A 19,303-nucleotide genomic window follows, 5' to 3' on the forward strand; every position below is an offset into this window, starting at 1 on the left:
ATGCAACAACTTTTTAAGTTACACTTTGACATCCGACTCATCAGTTAATTCCCCTCTCAGATGTCAAATCTCCAAACTGTTCATCCAGTTTTGAGTAATATGAATGCATTTGAAGCGGACTTGAACGTGACGTTACATATTTTTACAAGTACATCAAAATATCCTACAAGTACATTTTTCCTTTCAAGTACTAAAATGAATACAAAAGCGCTCAAATTGCAAGTGTTATAATGAATAGAACCGGCTCCTGTGAAATCCATGGTTACTTTGCATTTCTTCTGTTGGTGCTGTATATTGTTAAAGCCTTCCATAGACAGACATGTAGCCAAAGATGAAAGCAGCACATCTACAAGTCGGAATATTCTGGATAATGTCACAACATCCCACATTGACACAACAGTTGTTTTGTGAACCAAAGTGTAACAACCCTGCTTCCAGGTCTTTTCCATATAGACCTGTGATTAAAAGCTAGTGCTGCTACTGTATGATTGTTGAACATGAAGGCAAATCTTGGCCCTGCAGGCCTCCAGTTGAGAAAACAGGATCTGCTGCACTAGCTCGTGGCCTGGCCTTGTTAAGGTTGCATCACTGGGTGCATATAGCATGACTTATGTCATTTTGACCCTTTGAAACTGGCATAATTGACTTCAGTTGGAGAGTGCAGCAGGAGGAAAGTTATGTGAACACACACAGCCACACAGTTCACCTCTTACAGTTCAGCTGCTGATCTCCTTTCTTTCTCTCTCTCTCTGTTGCAGGTGGAGGGGGTAGGCCTGTACTTCCGTCAGCAGCTCCTGCAGTCCCGTCATCGTGGCGCCTTCGAACTGGCTTATGTGGGCTTTGTACGGCTCACAGACATGTTGTGCAGGTGCGTATGTGTCTGTGTTCACATTCAGCATAAAGGGACTGAAAGGTGATACTGTTGGACGGCCATGGGCATTAGCTTCCATCACAACAGTGAGTGTCCCTGTGCCTTGTAATTAGCAGTAGGCAAGCCCACTGAGTAATGTTCTTCAGATATAATCCACTCTAAATAAATCAAGGCTGGATAATTGGATTTATTTCTAATCTGCTGCCCTCTGGATGGCCAGCAGAAAGTCATGGGTGTGAAAGAACTGAACTGCTGGTGACAGAGAAAACCCACGCTGGCACAGGGCGAACATGCAAGCCTCTGACGATCTCATTAAAAGAAACATGCAGCTCCTTTAAAGTGGAGTCAGACTGTTAAATACCCTTTAATGGTCAAACACATTAAATCATGGACAGCATGAAAATCTTGGAGAGACATCTGTGATGTTTTGGGGTGTATGAGTGCCCGTCCATCCGTGCATTTTCTTTGGGTTACCTAATCAAGCCTATCCCAGCTGGTGTAGGGTGAGAGGTGGGACATGACCCTGGACAGGTCGCCACTCTGTCACATCTGTAGCCAGTTTAGAATCATCAGTTAACCTAACCCTACTAAACTGCATGTCCCCATTTGTGCACACGGTGTGGGTAATTTGTAGAAGTGTAGAGGCACCAGGGACATGGATAGGTTTTTGAGCAAAGTACGCTGCAATCCAGTCAACATCAGGGAAGTTTTTGCCCATTTCAGCAAAACGTTTTGCATGTAACAAAACTGCAGGAAAAGATTCGGTCCCTTATGAAACAGAAAATATGATAAAGGAGGTCCTGAAGTCCTACATCAAACAAAAACATCTCAGCTTCCGCTTGCAAATTCTTGAAATGGTAACTACAACTTATAGACTGAAAGATGAATCAATCTCAGACAAAAACAGAAAAGTGAAACTCATAGCTCATAAGCTAATATTTTCAAACTTCTTTTTTTGAAAACCAACATTTTGCAAAACACTTCTTTGCAGTATGAGAAAAGAAAATGACAGTTTTCCTGCGCTTAAATTGCTCAGTGAAGAGCGATAGCCTGGTTTGGCCTCAGTGCCAGTGTGCTGCCAGCGTTAAACTTGGCTGGAGTGACATATGACGCCAAAGTCCTCATCACCTGTGCTATTCATAGAAATAATCTCTCTATTATTCTCCCGAGGAGGAAGAAAATATTTGTTTTAATTCTAAACGACATGAAAGAATTTCTCACTTTCATGTACCTCCCAGTTTTCCTCAATGGTGGGTTGTGGAAAACGTCTTTAGCCCTGCGGCGGGTCACCAACCACAAAACCGTCACAGCAGTGTTGACTTTGAACCACCCAGTGCCGAGCAGTTAAAACAAAACTCACTTGTTTTGTTCTTGTGTAGAAACCAGGCTCTCTGTGCGTTGTGTAACATTTTAGCGGTCGTGTGTAGGAGTACCGGGGAGTGTGTGCGTCCTGCCCCTGGCTTGTGTGGATGCGAGTGTGTGTTTCCATGAGGGAAAGAGCAATGTGTGGATGGTATGCAGGCCGTGTGCTGGGTTATGGGGTGTTGATTGCGGGGTGCTTAACCGCAGCCTTTTGATGCTCTGCCTCGGGATCTGGCTTTGGTGTGTTCCACTGTGTTTGCACTCTTTCACTCCGTCTCTTTGTCTCTCTCTCCATTCTTCTCAGTTTTCTCTTTCATTCACTCTTTCCGTTTATCTTCACTTTCTCCTTTCTGTTTCTTTTTGACTAAATTCTTTGGTTATACAAGTGAATTTCTATCTGCAGTTGTTTATAGCTGTGGTTTCCATTTTTGTCCTGAGACATGCCCCCAGCAGTGCTGTCAGATGAACTCATTTACCTCTTAATCAACACCACCGTTCGTGCAAAAGGCACAAATAAATGAGTCCCATAAAAAGCTGTGTTTGTAACAGAAGTGGAGAAACTTAATGTTGTTCTACTAATAACAGCGTAATTTTGCGGTAAAACAAATATAGTTAATGTCAGTTCATGTTGAATGTCATGTCTTAACAGTCATGTCTTTCAGTAGCTTTCTTTCCAAGGTCCGCAGACAGTCTTGAGACCATCTCTTATAATAATATTTGCAGCTCTTTATTGAAGGGCCATATAGATGCATGGAAATACAGTATATAAGGCAAAAACACCATTTATACAGTTATAACAAGCTTGAAAGTCAATATTTGGCATGACCAACTTTACTTTTCAGCACACCTGAACTCTCTTAGGCAAACATTATTGTCATTTCTTTAAGAGGTCTTCAGGAGTAGTTCTGCAGGCTTTTTGAAGGACATCCAAAGCTTTTCTTTGGACGTTGGCTGCCATTTGGCCCATTCTCTGTAAAGATGGTCCCACACATGTTGAGGGGAGAGGCCAGTGCTTAATTGGTGTTGGTTGTTGGTGTGTTTGTTTGGGATCACTGTCATGATCAAAAATGAAGCGGTTTCCAAACTGTATTGCATGGTGGATCAAATTTTGATGGTAATTTCTATATTTATAATTCGATGAATTCAAACAAGATTCCCAACATCACCAGCTTAAACGCAGCCCCAAACCATGATGGAGCCTCCACTGTTTTACAGATGGTTGTAGACGCTCTCTGTTGTACCTCTCTACTGATGTACTCTGTACATACTGTTTAATCTGGAATACCTAAGGCCTTTACCCTTCCTGAAAAATGGTTTCTTGAAAGCCAACCTTCCACTGAGACCATTCCTTACTCATTATTTTAGTTTTAGTTAAAGTATTGCATTTACTCATTACTTTAAACTGTTTCAACCACTAGCCATTGCTTGTAGCTAAATATTTTAATATTTATTATGCACTTTTTGCTATTTCAGACCATTTACTGAATACGTGTGACATCATTTTAGATACTTTAACCATCTACTTTTTTGCTTTTGGCTGTTGTCAATCCCGACCGGAAGTTTAAAACCTCTTGGAAAAATTGCAAAAAATCCAGTTTTGCTTAGTTGGAATTTAACAAGGTTCCAAGCAGAGCTTCGACATGCAACAAGAAGAAATGGGAATGAGACAAAACATTTTTTTGAGCATGCAATTTATTGAAAATGATGGTTAAACTGAAACAGGCTGTTTTACAGCTGATCAAAAGTTTAGGACCTCATGCCTTTTAAAGGTCGAATCTGTGCAAAAATGTGGATTCATTGTCATTTTCTGTCAGGTAGTCACTGTCATGACATTCTGGTGACAAAGGCAAGAAAACATTTCCTTTTTGAACGTGGTCGGGTTGTTGAACTGCATAAGCAGGGCCTCTCGCAGCGCACCATCCTGGGACGCCATCCTGGGACGCCATCCTGGGAAGCAGTAAGACAGTCATTTGGAATTTCTTAAATGATCCCGAGGGTTTTGGAACCAAAAAGTCAAGTGGAAGACCCAAAAAACTTCACCAGCACTGAGCCGGAGGATCCAGTTGGCTGTCCGCCAAGACACTGGACGATCCTCGACCCAAATTAAGGCGGTTACTGGTGCCGACTGCAGCCCCATAACCATCGGACGGCATCTGAAACTGAAGGGTTTAAAAAACCAAAAATGTCTTCAAAGGCCTCGTCTCCTTGAACGCTACAGAACTGACCGGACTTTGAGCACCAAACATGGGAAATTGAAAGGTGGAAGAAAGTTTTCTTCTCTGATGGTTTCCAACGTTACTGACATGACAAGCAGATCCCACCTGAGATTTTTCTACGCGTCACAGTGGAGGCGGCGCCACAATGGTCTGGGGTGCTTTTTCCTTCAGTGGAACAACGGAGCTTCAGGAGGTGCAGGGGCGTCAAACGGCCACTGGCTCTGTCCAGATGTTGCAGAGAGCGTCCCTCGTGATTTATTATATGATATGATATTTTTTGCCATTTTTTCACGTTGTCTTAAACTTTTGATTGGGAATGTATTTCTCACTTATACAATTTTTTTGCACCAATTTTATTTTGCATTTTAGCTATTTATCTATTACTGACAAAGCCACTTACGCTAACACTTGTGACCATTTTCCTCCTTTTAGCTGTTTTTACCATTAACATTTTTTGAGATACTATTTGAACATTTATTCATTGCTTTTTTACTTTGTCAATAATTTAGCTTACTATTTTTGTCCATTTACTTTTAGCTGCTTCACCAGTGTATATTTTGAGTTATATATTGTAACATTTATTCAAAACCTTTTACTTTAACTATTTATTGATTATTTGCAGCTGCCTGCGTATAAAAAGAAAGTATCTGTTAGCTTGCTGGCTCAGCTAGCCGGTTATTTTAGCAAACTGTTTCAGTGTCTGTGTTCACTCTTATTTGCAACAAGTGCTGTGTACTGCTCTGTTCAACATGTGGCTGTTTTTATACATGTTTTTTATACTGAGTACTTTAATACCAGCAGTATACTGGGAAGGAACATCTGGATACAAGTACTCTGAAAGAGAAAACTGGATTTCAGTACACATTCACTGCATGATGGTGTTTGTGCCCTCACTGTGAGGCTGTATTATGCATGGACTACAGTGCACAGGGAAACTTAAAAGATTTCAGTCTTTGTTGCTTACGTCTATGTCATTGTTTTGTGTGTGTTTGTGTATAAGGAGTGGAAGTGAGGCCCTGCAGCAGCTTCCTGCTCGCTGGCTTTCTGAGGTTCTGGAAGAGGTCAAATCCAGCGACCCATCATCTAAGCTGTGCGCCACGCGACGAAGTGCTGGAATACCTTTCTACATCCAGGTGTGTAAGCAATATTTTTAAAGATATAAACAGAACAAATGGGCTAAAAGATGATGCAAAGGGTGCTTGTAAGGTTTCAGATTTGTTGCTGGACTTGCTATTGACTCTAAGTGTTGGCAAGAGCCTAATGTTTAAATTTCCGACACTTCAGAAACCACAGGCTTGTCAGTAAACATCACATTCCTGTGACTTAGCTGCTGCAGAGTGTGCGGTAGAGTGGTGGTCATGTTGGTGGTCACACCAATTTCTTCATGAGTATAACTCTCTCAGGACACAGTGACCCTTTGTTGCAGCTGATTGCTTCTCTTGCTTCATCTGATAAAACTTCCAGATTTTAAAAAAAAAAAAAAATAATAATAATTTTGCAAATAGAAATGTGTCACTGCCAACTGCAGCGGTCATCCCGAAGACGAAACGAGGACCATAAGCAGTAACCATTTGGTCAAAATTAGGGTTTTGCAATAGAAACCCTGTGTGTTTTTGTTCCTGTTTACTCCCAAAAGTAGTGCAATAAGCAGTTCTTGGCATACCGGTGAAGCACTCGTGCTGGAAGAACACTCTGTTTCCTAATCTAGCATCTTTTTTTTTCCCCTGACGTACAACACACACACACACACACACACACACACACACACACACACACACACACACACACACACACACACTCACTGTCTGGTTGTCCCTCCCGTCAGTAGTCCCACAAATTACTAACACTGTGTTAGTCTCTGACTCTTATTTAGTCTCAGCTCGCGTCTTCACTTCCTTTGATTCCTAATATCGAAACTAGACGTGACTGAGGGGATGTTATCAGCAGTCATTTTGAAGCGGCTTACTCTTCTTTTGTGGTTTTGGTCAGACAGCCGCGTCGGTGATGTCACTGACTCTGTTGTTTTCGTGTGTGAGGCACGTGCGCCTCGTAGCTTGATTGAACGGGATGCTTCACATTAGTCTTAAATTAATTTCAGTGTTTCAAAAGTCTTAACCAACTTTCTGAAATTGACTTTTAAGGGCTCTGATGTCTTCCTGATCCTGTTGTTTTTCTTTTTGTTTTTTAAGACTTTCTAAGCATTATCTGTGATGAATAGTAACATAACAGAAGAGCTTTAACAGGACAGAGCCTGACAAGTAGGCTGGGTGATTAAAACTGAGGATGAAGAGAGACGGAGAAGATAAGATGATGGTGAATGAAGCAGAGGAAGTCTGAGAAGAAGAAGTTGCCACTTTGGCAGAACTCCAGACCACATTCCTAGACAGACATGGAGTCAGATCCGGGAAGGCTGGCTCATGCTGGTCCTGACTAGTTCATAGGAACCAGGCTAGCCCTCCTTTTCCTCTTGGCTTCCTCTGCTTCTAACCTCAGAGTTCATAAGAGCCAGATATGCCCCACCCCCACCCTCTCCATCTTATCCTTCAAGGTCTAAGTCTTTACCATAAGCCAGGTAGGTCAGACACATCTGGCTCACATCAGCTCCAGCAGAGATGACTGTGCCGTCACCTCCACACACACTCCCACATTCCCATCTCCCACTCCGAGCTGATACAAATGATCTCGTTCAGTCAGCCTGTCAGAACAGACTAACTTATGGGATTTTATGAATGTATTTTTTGTTATTACCATATAAATGTAGCTCAGTTTAGCGGGCCACGATAAAACCCTGAAGCATAGACTATTTAATAGATGGATGCAGCAGCTGCAAAGGGGCTATTTGCAGTGTACCAGCACTCCCACAGGATATCACACCTGATGTCATCATGTGATTGATTCTTGAAAAGGCTCATCAGTAAAAACAGAAATTATGGGCGAGGTCTTTAAAATAGGATATGTCTGTTGTTTTATTCTTGAACTAAAATGGCTTTGCAAGCCTCACAGTTCAAAAATAATCCTTATTTATCTCATACGAGGTCTTTGTAGCCCCTCACTTCATCCTCAGTTGTAAATAAAGCAGTTTTAGCTCCCTGTAAGTCTTCTGATTGGCTGCCCCTCACAAACAAAAGATGGGAACAGTAGCATTATCTGTTTTTTTTTTTTTCTCTCCTTGCCCAGGCTCTGCTCTCCTCTGAGCCCAAGTCGTCCAGCTGCAGCCTGTTGAAGATGACCATGAGAGAGCTGATCGCTTTGGCCATGCCTTCTGCTGACAAGACCACTGACACCTCCACCGTGCCTCAGGTTTCGCCACATAGCAGCTTCATTAATCATAATTCTAGTCAGATTTAGCCTCACAGATCAGGAAGTGAGATTTCCTGAACACAATTATTTGTAAAAGCACAAAGGGTCATTTTTATAATCGCCTTAATGTTTCTGACACTGTATTCAAGGTTGAATTTTATCTGTGGCTCACAGGTCCATGCTCTGAACATCCTCAGAGCTCTGTACAGGGACACTCGTCTGGGGGAAAACATTGTTCCTTTCGTCTCAGAAGGGATGCAGGCTGCAGTGCTGGGCTTCACCTCTCCTGTCTGGGCAGTGAGTCTTTACTTCCTGTGTTTTTACCTCGATTTATTGTAATCTGAACATCACAACAAACCAACGTTTGGAGTGCATAGTTGATCGGCGGTTACTCACTAACCCATGGTGATAATTAGCTTTTATATTTTCTCTCTCTTCGTCTTCCAATTTCTTAACCTCCATTTGTTTTGTTTCCCAGGTGAGGAACTCCTCTACTCTTCTTTTCAGCACTCTGATCACAAGGATTTTTGGCGTGAAGAAAGGGAAGGACGAACACTCGAAAAAGAACAGGTTTGCTTCTCGTGCCTCTCTTGAACTCACCTACCCCGTTCAAGTTTCCAGCTGTGTGCATCAGTGCGTATAAGGTCAAGAAAGTCACAACTGCTAGTTTGAAAAAGCTCTTACCAGCAAAGAAATGTAGCTCTTGTTTAATAGTGAGCATTATTTGCCTTAAAACAGACAAACAAACAAAAAAAATCACATAATTCAAGACATAAAATGAGAAATCTAAATCAAAATTTGCAGTTCATTGAATGTAATTAATCCATATTTGTACTACAACAACAGCAACAATCAAACACTCATTACATGTTCTTAAAGCCGAGATAATAAAAAGGCCCAGTTAAACACTGGTTATGTCACCATATAACCACAAAGGGGTGCTGTTGTAACACCACCCAGGCTGAAGGGCAGTTTTTCACTCTGCTCAGGCTTCCTGACTGCAGGAAGCAGGTTTTCCTCTGTTCCTGGAATATCAACAAGGAAATGACATGGGAAGCACAGAATAGAGGAAGTCTTGCTTGGAAATGTAATCTGCAACTAAATTACTGTTACTGATATAATATGAAAAGTAATTGAGGCCCAGATGAGGTCAACAACATAACAAAGGCACTTTTTGCACCTTGGGTTGCTTTTATGTTTCTTACATAGAGAACAGAGTGGCTGATGATTAAAAACGGAGAGAATGGAATCACTAAACTTATTTTGTGAAACTTGAATTATTAAAAATTTAAGAGCTCGATCACATTTTTTCTCTCATCACCAGCCAGTGTTGGCAGGAGTTTGTTTTTCTGAGTGTTCCAGCTGGAGGGTTTTTTTTTAAATCAAAAGGCAGTTCTTCCTCTCCACTGTCACCAAGTGCTGATCATGCCTGTTCTTTCTTTAATATTGTAGGATCTAACTTATTTTTTGTTGTGAACTGCTCTAGAATAAATAAAACTAAGCAGAGCTGAAATAAATCCTGGTTTCAGACCCGGCGTTTAAGAAGACTTTGTCTTTAAAAGCAGTAAGACGGTAATGTTTAGACTAGCAATCCCAACAGCGCAGGTGATGAAGAGCTGTCAGATGCTGAGTTTCGGATACGATGATATATTTATGTGCTGATCTACAACCGTCACCCAGAATGGGTTTTGGCTTGTGTAAATGACAAATGTATCTGTTCGTTATTTTAGCTGGAAGGTTATCAGCTCTGCTGTCAGAGATCGTTTGAAAGATTGTGGATTGTTTCTGAGGTTTCAGAAAGAGTCTTAAATTCTAACAGGCTCCCAAAGCCTTGTCAAACCACCATCCAAGTGTTTGGAAACCTTGAAATTAAAAATTATAGCCTGTGCTTATCGAGTGTTCTTTCTAAGTATGTTTTATAATCTGTTGTTTGTAACTCGAGCGCAGAATAACTGGATAGTTGGTTTGTGATCTTCCATTTTGTCTGTGACTCTCACAGCGCGCACATATACCTGCTAATAAGTGCTGCGTAACACAAACCTCTGAGGTTGTCCTGTACAGCTTGAACTGTCACGCAGATGAGACATAAGTATCCCTCTGGAATACTTTTGTGTTCAGAGGAGTTCGTGACGAGCTCTCTGGTTGCCCAGATCTTGGATGTGCTGCACACTCACGACCTTTGATCGCAAGGCAGTTGAACAGGTTGCCTGATAGGAGGCACAACTCGAGGGGACGCGACTCCACTGGCTGCCAGCTCGATGTATTGCTGTAAAGCTGTACGGCTGCAGAATATCTGGCTGGTGTGAAGGTTGGTTTTCAACCTTTTCAGTGGTAATCACGGGGTGAAAGCTGATAAGACCACTCACTAATGATGGGAGCACCGCTAGGCTCTCTGCATCCCAGCTCCCACTTTGTTCTTTATGTGCTTTGTTTTTGTGAATAAAAACATTGTATAAAATCAGCCTGTCAGCACATGAATATTAGCATGCTGTCAGAATCACAGAGCTGTTGGCCCGACTGCAGATTCTGCGTCTTGTTAAGCGTTACTTCACTGCCCTTACCCTAACCCTGCAGAGTGGCCTTCCACAACTTGTAACCATAATATATAAATCCCTCACATGACTGATAGCTTATTTTCCTCCGGTGAAACTGATACAGTGATCCGTCTAATATTCCGAGCACATTAAAACAAACATGGTAATAATGTGCATGTACTGTTTGGCTGCCTGTGTGACACTTATGTTCAGGGTCTATATTCAGCTCAGAAGAGATTTGTTACTGCGTGTATAATCTGGGGTAAAGTTTCCCAGGGTTTTGGGTCGTGCTCAGTCTGGTTCCCTGTGCTGTGTTTCGACTGTCTGCCTTATTGAAGCCCGCTGAACGTTAACCAAGCCAACAATGCTGCACTTTATCTTGTCTGCTTTTACTTGTGTTTTCAGTCTGTTGTCGAGCCCTCTGCATAGCTCTCTGTTAGTCACTTCCTCCTTATCTGTTTATTCTCGTTATTAATGCAGGGAGTTATTTTTATGTGCCTGTGGGAGTGTGAGCGTGCTGGTGATGGTGAAGAGAATTAGCTTTTGAACCCTGAATCTTTCATTTGACTTTAAGAGGTACATGTTTGTGTTTCAGCGTTCTTGGTCTCTGATTATTTTTCTCTTCTTGTAGCATGTTAGTCATAATACGCGTGGGTCACACTGGATGGAGCTGTGCGTGCGAGCACCAGAAAGCTGCGTCTCATTTATAATTGTGTCTCTGAGAATTTGAGTGTTTTCCAAAGTCTGGTCTGTGTTATTACCGTGATTTTATGGTTGTGAAGTGTGGCAGCAGAAAATGTATTGTGACAGCTTGTCCAGTCTAATATTCGGATGTGTGTGTGTGTGTGTTTCTTGGTCGACTGAAGCCGGAGCATAAACGCATCTCTCTTTCTCACACAAACCAGTTTATTTGTTTCATTATGTGTATTTGTGTGTTTAAAAGGGTTGAGCATTTCGGGGTGTGTGGGAATTTCAGCTGTGTATTTTCCGAAGTTGCTCACATTCAGGCGCGTCGTTTGCTTGCCGATCGCCGTTGCACTAAGCTCCAGACTCTGGGCCCTCTCGCCTCTCACTGACCGCACAGTGATGCTGATCCCATACAGTTTGTTGAGATAAACGTGAGCATAAACAAAACTGACAGAGCAAAGATTGCACTCTGCACTCCAAGCAACAAAAAAACCTACCAGTTGTAACAAGCTCTGGAATAGCAGTGGAAAAAGGAACCTGGGATCTATTCAGTGTGTGCTAACCCGGGTGTTAAGATACTGGGAATGTTCTGGGATCAAGATAAGTGTCAGGTTTTTTCTCACTTTAAACTTCAGCAGCACAGTTTGATTTCAGAAAAATGGGCTCAAGGAGCAGTCACAAAATGCTACGACTTCCCCTAAAAAACCAAAAACCAAATCTGATCTTAAATCTGTTCATCCGTCAAACTAACTCAGACCAAACAGCAGTTTTCAAAGAGCCTGTTCTGATCTAAACTTAAGGCAGAAGTGCGATCGATCGTTTTTCTTTCTGAGGGAGAGGATTCACCACGAATGACCCCAACTGCGTTTTGTGCCACTTCGCTGCGGGAAACTTTCCTTGGAAAACTCCATTTTTGGCCCCACCTACAAATAGATTTCTTTACAAATGACCCTTCTCGGTAGATTTCATCCTCTTTTCCCCATCTGCGCTCACTGAATGTGCTGCAAATATACAAGTGCGAACGATCAGAATGGGAAGTTGTGCAGAGTTGCAAAAGGAAACTACCTATTAGGCAAGCTATATTTAAATTATGTATTTTTTTATAGGCGGATGTGTGGAGCTAGTGTGTAACCGCTGATGTATCATTGCGCAAACACTGTTGTGCTATTGTAGCTGGTCAACCTGATGATGGCTGCAGCTACGTGACAGTTATTTTAGTTCAGTGGTTCTGGCTCCTATAAATGGCCCAAAAGGTCATTCTGAGGCACCGTCTTCATCAGAATGAGAAGCAAATTTAAAATTTCACTCTAAAAATTGTTGTTTCCAGTCGAAAAAGTCCAACAACTCTATCAATTGAAGCATGTCAGCACTTCAGTCAAGGACCTAAGTGTGATCAAATTGTTGTACTGCAGGAATCATGATTCATATCTCATAGTTGATGGAACTGAAAATAAACAGTTTTTGGTCGTGAAATGTAGTGAAGAAGAATAAAAATGTATTTTAAAATATTATTTAACCTTTATTTATACAGGTAGTCACATTGAGATCCAATGTCTCATTTGCAAGAGAGACCTGTCCCAGACAAACAGATGCTATTAAAATACCTTTAGTTTATTTTCTCCGTCACCTGTTGGTGTAACAACTATGAACCCACAAACGAGACACGACCTTTTCACATACACCTCTGTGGGGCTGTACGATATGACCAAAATCTCATATCCCGATGTGACATTTATCGTCCCGACAACGTTATATATCACAAAAATGTAACATTTTCGGTGAATCTCGGGCAATTCGATTTGCGTGCAGTGTTTTCAGCTGGGCGTCGTGTACCTGAGGTCGAGTGTTACATAAGTTGAAACGGCCGCAATTTTTCCTTGTGAGTATTTATTACACAGCGTGCTGCGGGGAAAAGCCTGTTCTAAGGCTTATTTTTTAGCACCTAACGGCTCTTTTTAGATTCTCGTCCGTTCTCTCACCCCAACCGGTCGCAGCAGATGGCCCCGCCCCTCCCTGAGTCTGGTTCTGCCGGAGGTTTTTTCCTGTTAAAAGGGAGTTTTTCCTTCCCACTGTCGCCAAAGTGCTTGCTCATAGGGGGTCATATGATTGTTGGGTTTTTCTCTGTATCTACGAAGCGCCTTGAGGCAACTTTTGTTGTGATTTGGCGCTATATAAATAAAATTGAATTGAATTAAACACTCTTCATACTATTTCACGTGATTCAGTTTATTTTGAAAATTCTCAACAGAATCTTCAGGTTTATTGTGAAAGGTTTATGTGGAAAATAAAGAAGTGGACGGCGGAGCCACGCGATGGTTTTACGACGACGAATAAAAACAGTCGCTTGCCCGTCCGTAGGTTGGTTATATTAAATATAAGAGAAAGAGAGAACTTCAAGAAATTCTACAGTGACCATCAAAACGATGAAAAAAAAAAATTGCAGTAAATAGTTTATTTTGCGACACCATGAAACAAACGAGAGCATAATATGAAACAGACGTTTTCATATCGTCATCGGATATATATCGTTATATCAAACAGCCCTACGCCTTCCTCCTCTCTCCTTCTCTGACGCCTTCCAGGGGAAGGAGAGAAAGACACAAACAGGCATCCCATTTGACCTGATTCAAGTCAGCATGTTTACTGGGGTGGATGTGCAGAACCATGATCGTGTGTTTTATATTAAATAAGTGTGTGTGTGTGTTTGTAGTGTAGAATCCAGTTGTGACTGAAGCACTATGTGATCTCTCCAGTCTTGTGATCGAGTGCTTGGCAGAGCAGACCTCTTCCCTTTAGGAATGACTTTATTTAGATGAGTCGAGTTAAATAAAAACTTTATTGGCCCTGAGGCTGAATGGCGGTTGTAGCAGAGAGACCGCCCGTGTTAAATATAAAGTTTGTCATTTTATTGACGTGTGTGTGAATACATAAGCAGAAACATGTGACAGCAAAAGGGGTGCAGTGGATATATGGATCCACACACAGATCAGTTTCCATTTGTAGGTGTGGGTAAGCAAACATTAAGGTTTGATTTGTTTAGACATCGAGTATTTATCCTGAGAACGTCTCCTTATCAGAGCTTCTCAGTATTTGGCAGGAGGCTCCCTCCATTACCTCCCTCCCCCCATCGCCTATGGCTCGACTTGGTACTGTTTGTCACTTTTATAGAAGGGGAGTTCCTGGTACATAGGAATTTAATCACAACTAACAGTAATTTAAGTAAATGAAGCTCAAGTTGGAGCATAATAAAACTACTAGTTTCCTTTTTTATTTGTCCTCTTGTTTAACATTATACTTGCTTTACTTGTGAATGTCTTTGTAGCTTGAAATCCCCTTTCTGTTTTGCTTCCCAGCTGCTTCCGATCTTCGACTCTAGCTCAGTGGCGTCTGGTAAAGTACTTTTTTCCACAGGGGCTCATTTTCATTCATTTCTCTTTTTGCATAATAATTCTCCTTACAAACAAACAGCCCTTCTTTCTATGTTCCTTTGCTCTACATCCAGCATTTTTCAGACTATAATATTTCAAACCTCACAGACGCAGACAAGCAATCCAAAAAGTAATAAACTTTCCAGCTTTATTCCTTCTTTCTTTTTTAGGTTTGTTACTCTAATGTTTCAGTGTCTGCTATAAAGGCTGGGCTCCACATATTTCACTTGTCAGAGTCTATTTACTCTTCAGGCAGAGCAGCAGTGTGTGAGCGCAGTCCTGTGACTGTTTAATAGCAGCCTTCTTGAGTTTTGGCTTAAGCCTGCCCCCTGCGAGTTTCAAGAGGAAGTCCTGCATTACAGCTTGGAAAAACAAGAAAAAATACCCGAATTCCATTTATAGGGATGGCAAGTTCCTCGGCCTCTGCTGCTCTGAGTTTGCATTTATTTTAATGTGCACTTTTCAAGCTTGAAATTAATCACATATGTATGTATATTTAATTATGTATATATATGTCATATATGTGATTATATTAAATAATCCAGGGGCAGCAGCTACCTTGTTGGTGGTGGTGTTAAAGCTGGATGCCACCTGGTGTGAAACGTGTCGTACCACAGTGTGTGACCACAAGTAGTTTCTTATGACTTTTGGTTTTCCGTAGCATTAATCTTCCGTTCCACCACATCCCAAAGGTCTATTAGACAGAGCTGATTTTAAAGGGTATTTTAGTCAATTAAACTCATTGTCATGTTCAACAAGTCATTTTTTTTTCATGGTTTAAGCTTTGTGACTTGGCATGTTTGCTACTTGACGGGTACAATCCTCAGGTAGAGTAGACTGTGGTATTTAAATGATGTTCAGTTGGTGCTACAGCGGTCCTGGACGTACCTCCAGCCCACATCATTAAAAAAAGGCAGGGTGGATCCGTCTTTTCATGTCATTCAAAATGCTGACGCTATCATCCAAATATGACGGCAGAAATTGAGGCTCATCAGACCAGCCAATGTTTTCCCAAGCTTCTATTGTCGTGGGAATTCTACCCTGAATTTCATGCTGTTGGCTGACAGGAGCAGTGTGGTCTTCTGCTGCTGTAGCCCATCTGCACGTGTGTTCAGAGATGGTCTTCTGCATACCCTGATTGTAACAGGTAGTTGCTTTACTGCCAGTTCTGCCAGTCCACTGACATCAACAAGGCCTTCTCACCCAGAGAACTTCTGCTCACTGGATATGTTTTGTTTTCCTCACCATTCTCTGTAAACCCCAGAGATGCTTGTGTGGGAAACTCCTCATAGATTAGCAGTTTCTGAAATACCTGCCTGCTTCTGAAAACCATGCTATGGTCATTTTGACCATGTTTGAATACACGTCTGAATACATTGTGGTATTGCCATCTGATTGGCTAATTGGGTATCGGCATCTATGAGCGCTTAAGCAGGTGTACCTAATGAATTGGCAGATCGTATTTTATATGGAACCTTTACTATACACTTCACCGAATATATCAAAGATGCTTGTTTGTGAATCCTTATTTCTGATTGTCGTTGTAAGAGCTCTCTCTCTCTCTGCCTGCAGGATGACGGGTCGAGAGTTTTTCACCCGCTTTCCGGCTCTATACCCGTTCCTTCTGAACCAGCTGGAGGAAGCTGCAGCCACAGTGGAAAGGTAAGGTGGCGCTCTTAAATCCACACACGCACACTTGCCGTGGCTTTTCGCACATCCTTGGTCTTATTATGGGTTCACTTTGACTTGCATTTCAGCTCTACAAGGCAGCCTTTTTTGTTTGCTTAAGCTGATTAAGCAGTGGTGCTTTTGCACTGGCAGGCTTTCTGGTGGAAGAAGCAAGGATAGCGCAACTTTTCATCAGTCCGGAAGCTAGGTTTTTCCCAAAGAGCTCGGCTCTTTTTCCTCTGCATTGAATTCTCATGTGGGCCTTTTTCTAAATTGCTTAGCTGACAGACAATTGTTCAAAGGACAGAGCTTTACGAGCGAATAAAACAAACGTCTTGTTGAGATTTTGCTACAGTTTTTGGAGTGGAGAGTTGGGTCCACTTGGGTTCATCGGTCTTATCTTTGTCAGCTCACTCCAGACTCCCTTTTTAAAAGCATATGAGTCATCCAACAGCTGCCCAGGCGGCCTTATCTTAATATGGATCCAATTAATTGAAAGCTCTTTCAGGCCAGCTCTTTCACAATTCCCCCCCTACTCCCCGCGACCCTTGTTAAAACATTTGCAAATTTCCCACGGAACCAGATCCCGGCTGTCTGACTTCCCACATCTCAGCGTATTGCGCCACCCAAACAGACCAACCACACCAAACTGTAGCCATACACTGCAGGTCTGGAGGTAAGAGGGCTACTGTTAGTGGTTTTTTAAACAGACGTGAAAGAGTGTGTTTCCAAAATAGGCCAACGATATAGGAAAGATTATAGAAGCAGGATCTGGACCTGTGTAAGGCTGTATATTTGTGGATTATGTAATCCGCCCTTCCTGCAGAAATCCCTCTTATTACTAAAGCTGCGAGATGTGTAGTAATACACAAGCTGACATAGAAAACACTGGACAAGCAGAGTATGTGCTTCTTTCTGCAGTAAGCATTATTGTTGCTGATGTTGGCATGTTTCAGCATTGATGAGCTTTGTAATCATAGTTTTTAAATAAAATTTTTGGTGGCAGTATTTAAACCTGCAAAGCTGACTCTGATTATCTTCTTTTAATACTCACTGTAGTGACTATTAAACAGTTTTCAAAGCTGTATGGATTCAAACAATTCTGAAGTCTTTACTCCTGATAAAAGACGCTTTTCATTACTTTATGAGCTTTATTAGCTCCCAAAGCTCAGTTTCACTTGTTGATAGCAAAGCAATGCAGATGGACCAGCACATGGCATGCTCTCTACAGGCATTCAAGCCTTATTAGAGTCACCAAGTGTTTGATGCAGGCAGCTAGTGTACAGGGTGTTTCCCTGACAGCAGCTGGTTACTGTGAGAGATGACCTGTTATCACTGCCTGTACAGCTGAACAGTGATCTCTGTATAATCAACCCCCTACACTCTGATTCTTACCTCTTAAAAATGACTCCCATCATGAGTTTAAACTGTTTTTATTTTATTGTTATATAAATATTGTTTAAAGCATCATCTTTCTGCCATTATTCTCCTTTTTTGTTTTTTTGCCAACATGTTACACTGTATATCCATATATTTTACATATACTATCCTTAAATGAAGATAAAGATACTCATCATGGTGTCAAACAAAGTCAGGTGAACTTCAGGGATATGATTGTGTTGAGTTAGAAAGCACAAAACATTGTGAATTCATTGTATGTATTTACAAAGTAACCACCAGACAGCTGCTCGTGTACATTTATCCAGTCAAACAGTAAGAACCAAACTCCATGAGCATCACATTAGGTCCTTTGCCCAAGAACGCCAAAAGTGGCAGATGAACCACTTGCACACCATCCTGTTCACAGATAGCAGCAGGTTCACAACGAGCACCTGTGATACACGTGAAAGAGTTTGGAGACGCGGCGGTGAACGTTAAGTGGAGAGCTGGAAACCCAACGGCCCAGCAGTCATTCCTGTTAGATTTCAGACTTCCACTTAAAGTCCGGCACCTGGAGAGCATGCATAGTGGGCGCATTGCAATATGAAATGGTAAATGGCCTGCATTTGTATAGCGCTTTTCTAGTCCCTAAGGACCCCAAAGCGCTTCACACTACATTCAGTCATTCACCCATTCACACACACATTTACACACTGGTGATGGCAAGCTACATTGTAGCCACAGCTGCCCTGGGGCGCACTGACAGAGGCGAGGCTGCCGGACACTGGCGCCACCGGGCCCTCTGACCACCACCAGGAGGCAAACATGGGGTTAGTATCTTGCCCAAGGATATTTGGCATGCAGCCTGGGATCGAACCACCGACCTTCTGATTAGTGGCTGACCTGCTCTGCCACCTGAGCTACAGCCACCCCATTCTAAGTGGATGAGTCCACGCAGTCACAAAAACCAGGCAGGCACATGGAGCTCCACACAGACCCACTGATGACGAAACTGAGACCCGAGTGGACCCTAGTAGACTGCTTCAGAAAGTCGCACAGACTCCATGTGATACCCTGACTGTCTCAGATCCACTCTGAGACCTTATCCTGCTGCAGTGGGTCCTTCCTGGTGCAGGAGTGTCTGGTCCTTAGGTAATCAGACTGTGCAGACATCTTCTAGATGAGAAAGATTCACAGTTCTTATCCACCCACTGTCAGCCTCAGATATCCCTTCACTTAAAGATCCGAGAATAGACTAAAATCCCTGAAACCACGGCTTTTTGCTAACACATTACTTGCACATATATACTATCATTGTTTTCTTTCTTTTTTTTTTTTTAAACTCTGTTCATGCTTAATGTTAGCATCCAGTATTATCACAGTGTATATGTGATGGGACTGTTCTTTAAGGCTTCTCCTTCCTTCAATGTCTGCAAACCGAATCTTGGCTCAGAGTCACAGATTGTATATCAGATTCACACAGGCCTTGAGACCAGTTGGCAACTTCTTGGCAACCACCGGTTGTTGGGGAAGAAATGCAGATTCGTTGACACCAAGCAACCACCAGCTACCTAGCAAATGAAAATGTAAATTCGTTTAGCGGGGTCTCGATGTTTGTGTGACCGGGGCTTCAGGTGAGCACGTTTCTTGACTTATTTAATAGTTATTATTTATTTCACTTGTTTTATTCCTTAAATGAAAGGAAGCAAGGTAAAAAAAAACAACTAAGAATCAGCTTCATCAAATGCCACGGGGGAAGAAAACTGTCCAGACCAAAATAATCAGATTTATTTATTTATGTGTTCTGCCAGTGCCTTTCTTATTTTGATTCCTGATTATTAAATGGAGGGTTTTGAA

General features: G+C 42.0%; 1 protein-coding gene across 4 annotated transcripts in view; it reads left to right on the plus strand.

The window, feature by feature from the left end:
• The window catches only part of thada (THADA armadillo repeat containing), a 124,181-nt gene that overhangs the window by 24,172 nt on the left and 80,706 nt on the right, over nucleotides 1-19,303 (plus strand). For all 4 annotated transcript variants that reach the window (XR_015719927.1, XM_087850381.1, XM_087850380.1 and 1 more), the window contains exons 22-27: nucleotides 759-868; nucleotides 5,450-5,582; nucleotides 7,627-7,749; nucleotides 7,924-8,046; nucleotides 8,228-8,319; nucleotides 15,971-16,060. Coding sequence is in view for 3 of the 4 variants with exons in the window: in XM_087850381.1 (XP_087706507.1) it covers nucleotides 759-868; nucleotides 5,450-5,582; nucleotides 7,627-7,749; nucleotides 7,924-8,046; nucleotides 8,228-8,319; nucleotides 15,971-16,060 (671 nt within the window). In the remaining variant the exon portion in view is untranslated. The remainder of the gene's footprint in view (nucleotides 1-758; nucleotides 869-5,449; nucleotides 5,583-7,626; nucleotides 7,750-7,923; nucleotides 8,047-8,227; nucleotides 8,320-15,970; nucleotides 16,061-19,303) is intronic.

Source organism: Neolamprologus brichardi, chromosome 13, assembly GCF_056152115.1.
Source record: "Neolamprologus brichardi isolate AB-2024 chromosome 13, ASM5615211v1, whole genome shotgun sequence".
NCBI lineage: Eukaryota > Metazoa > Chordata > Actinopteri > Cichliformes > Cichlidae > Neolamprologus > Neolamprologus brichardi.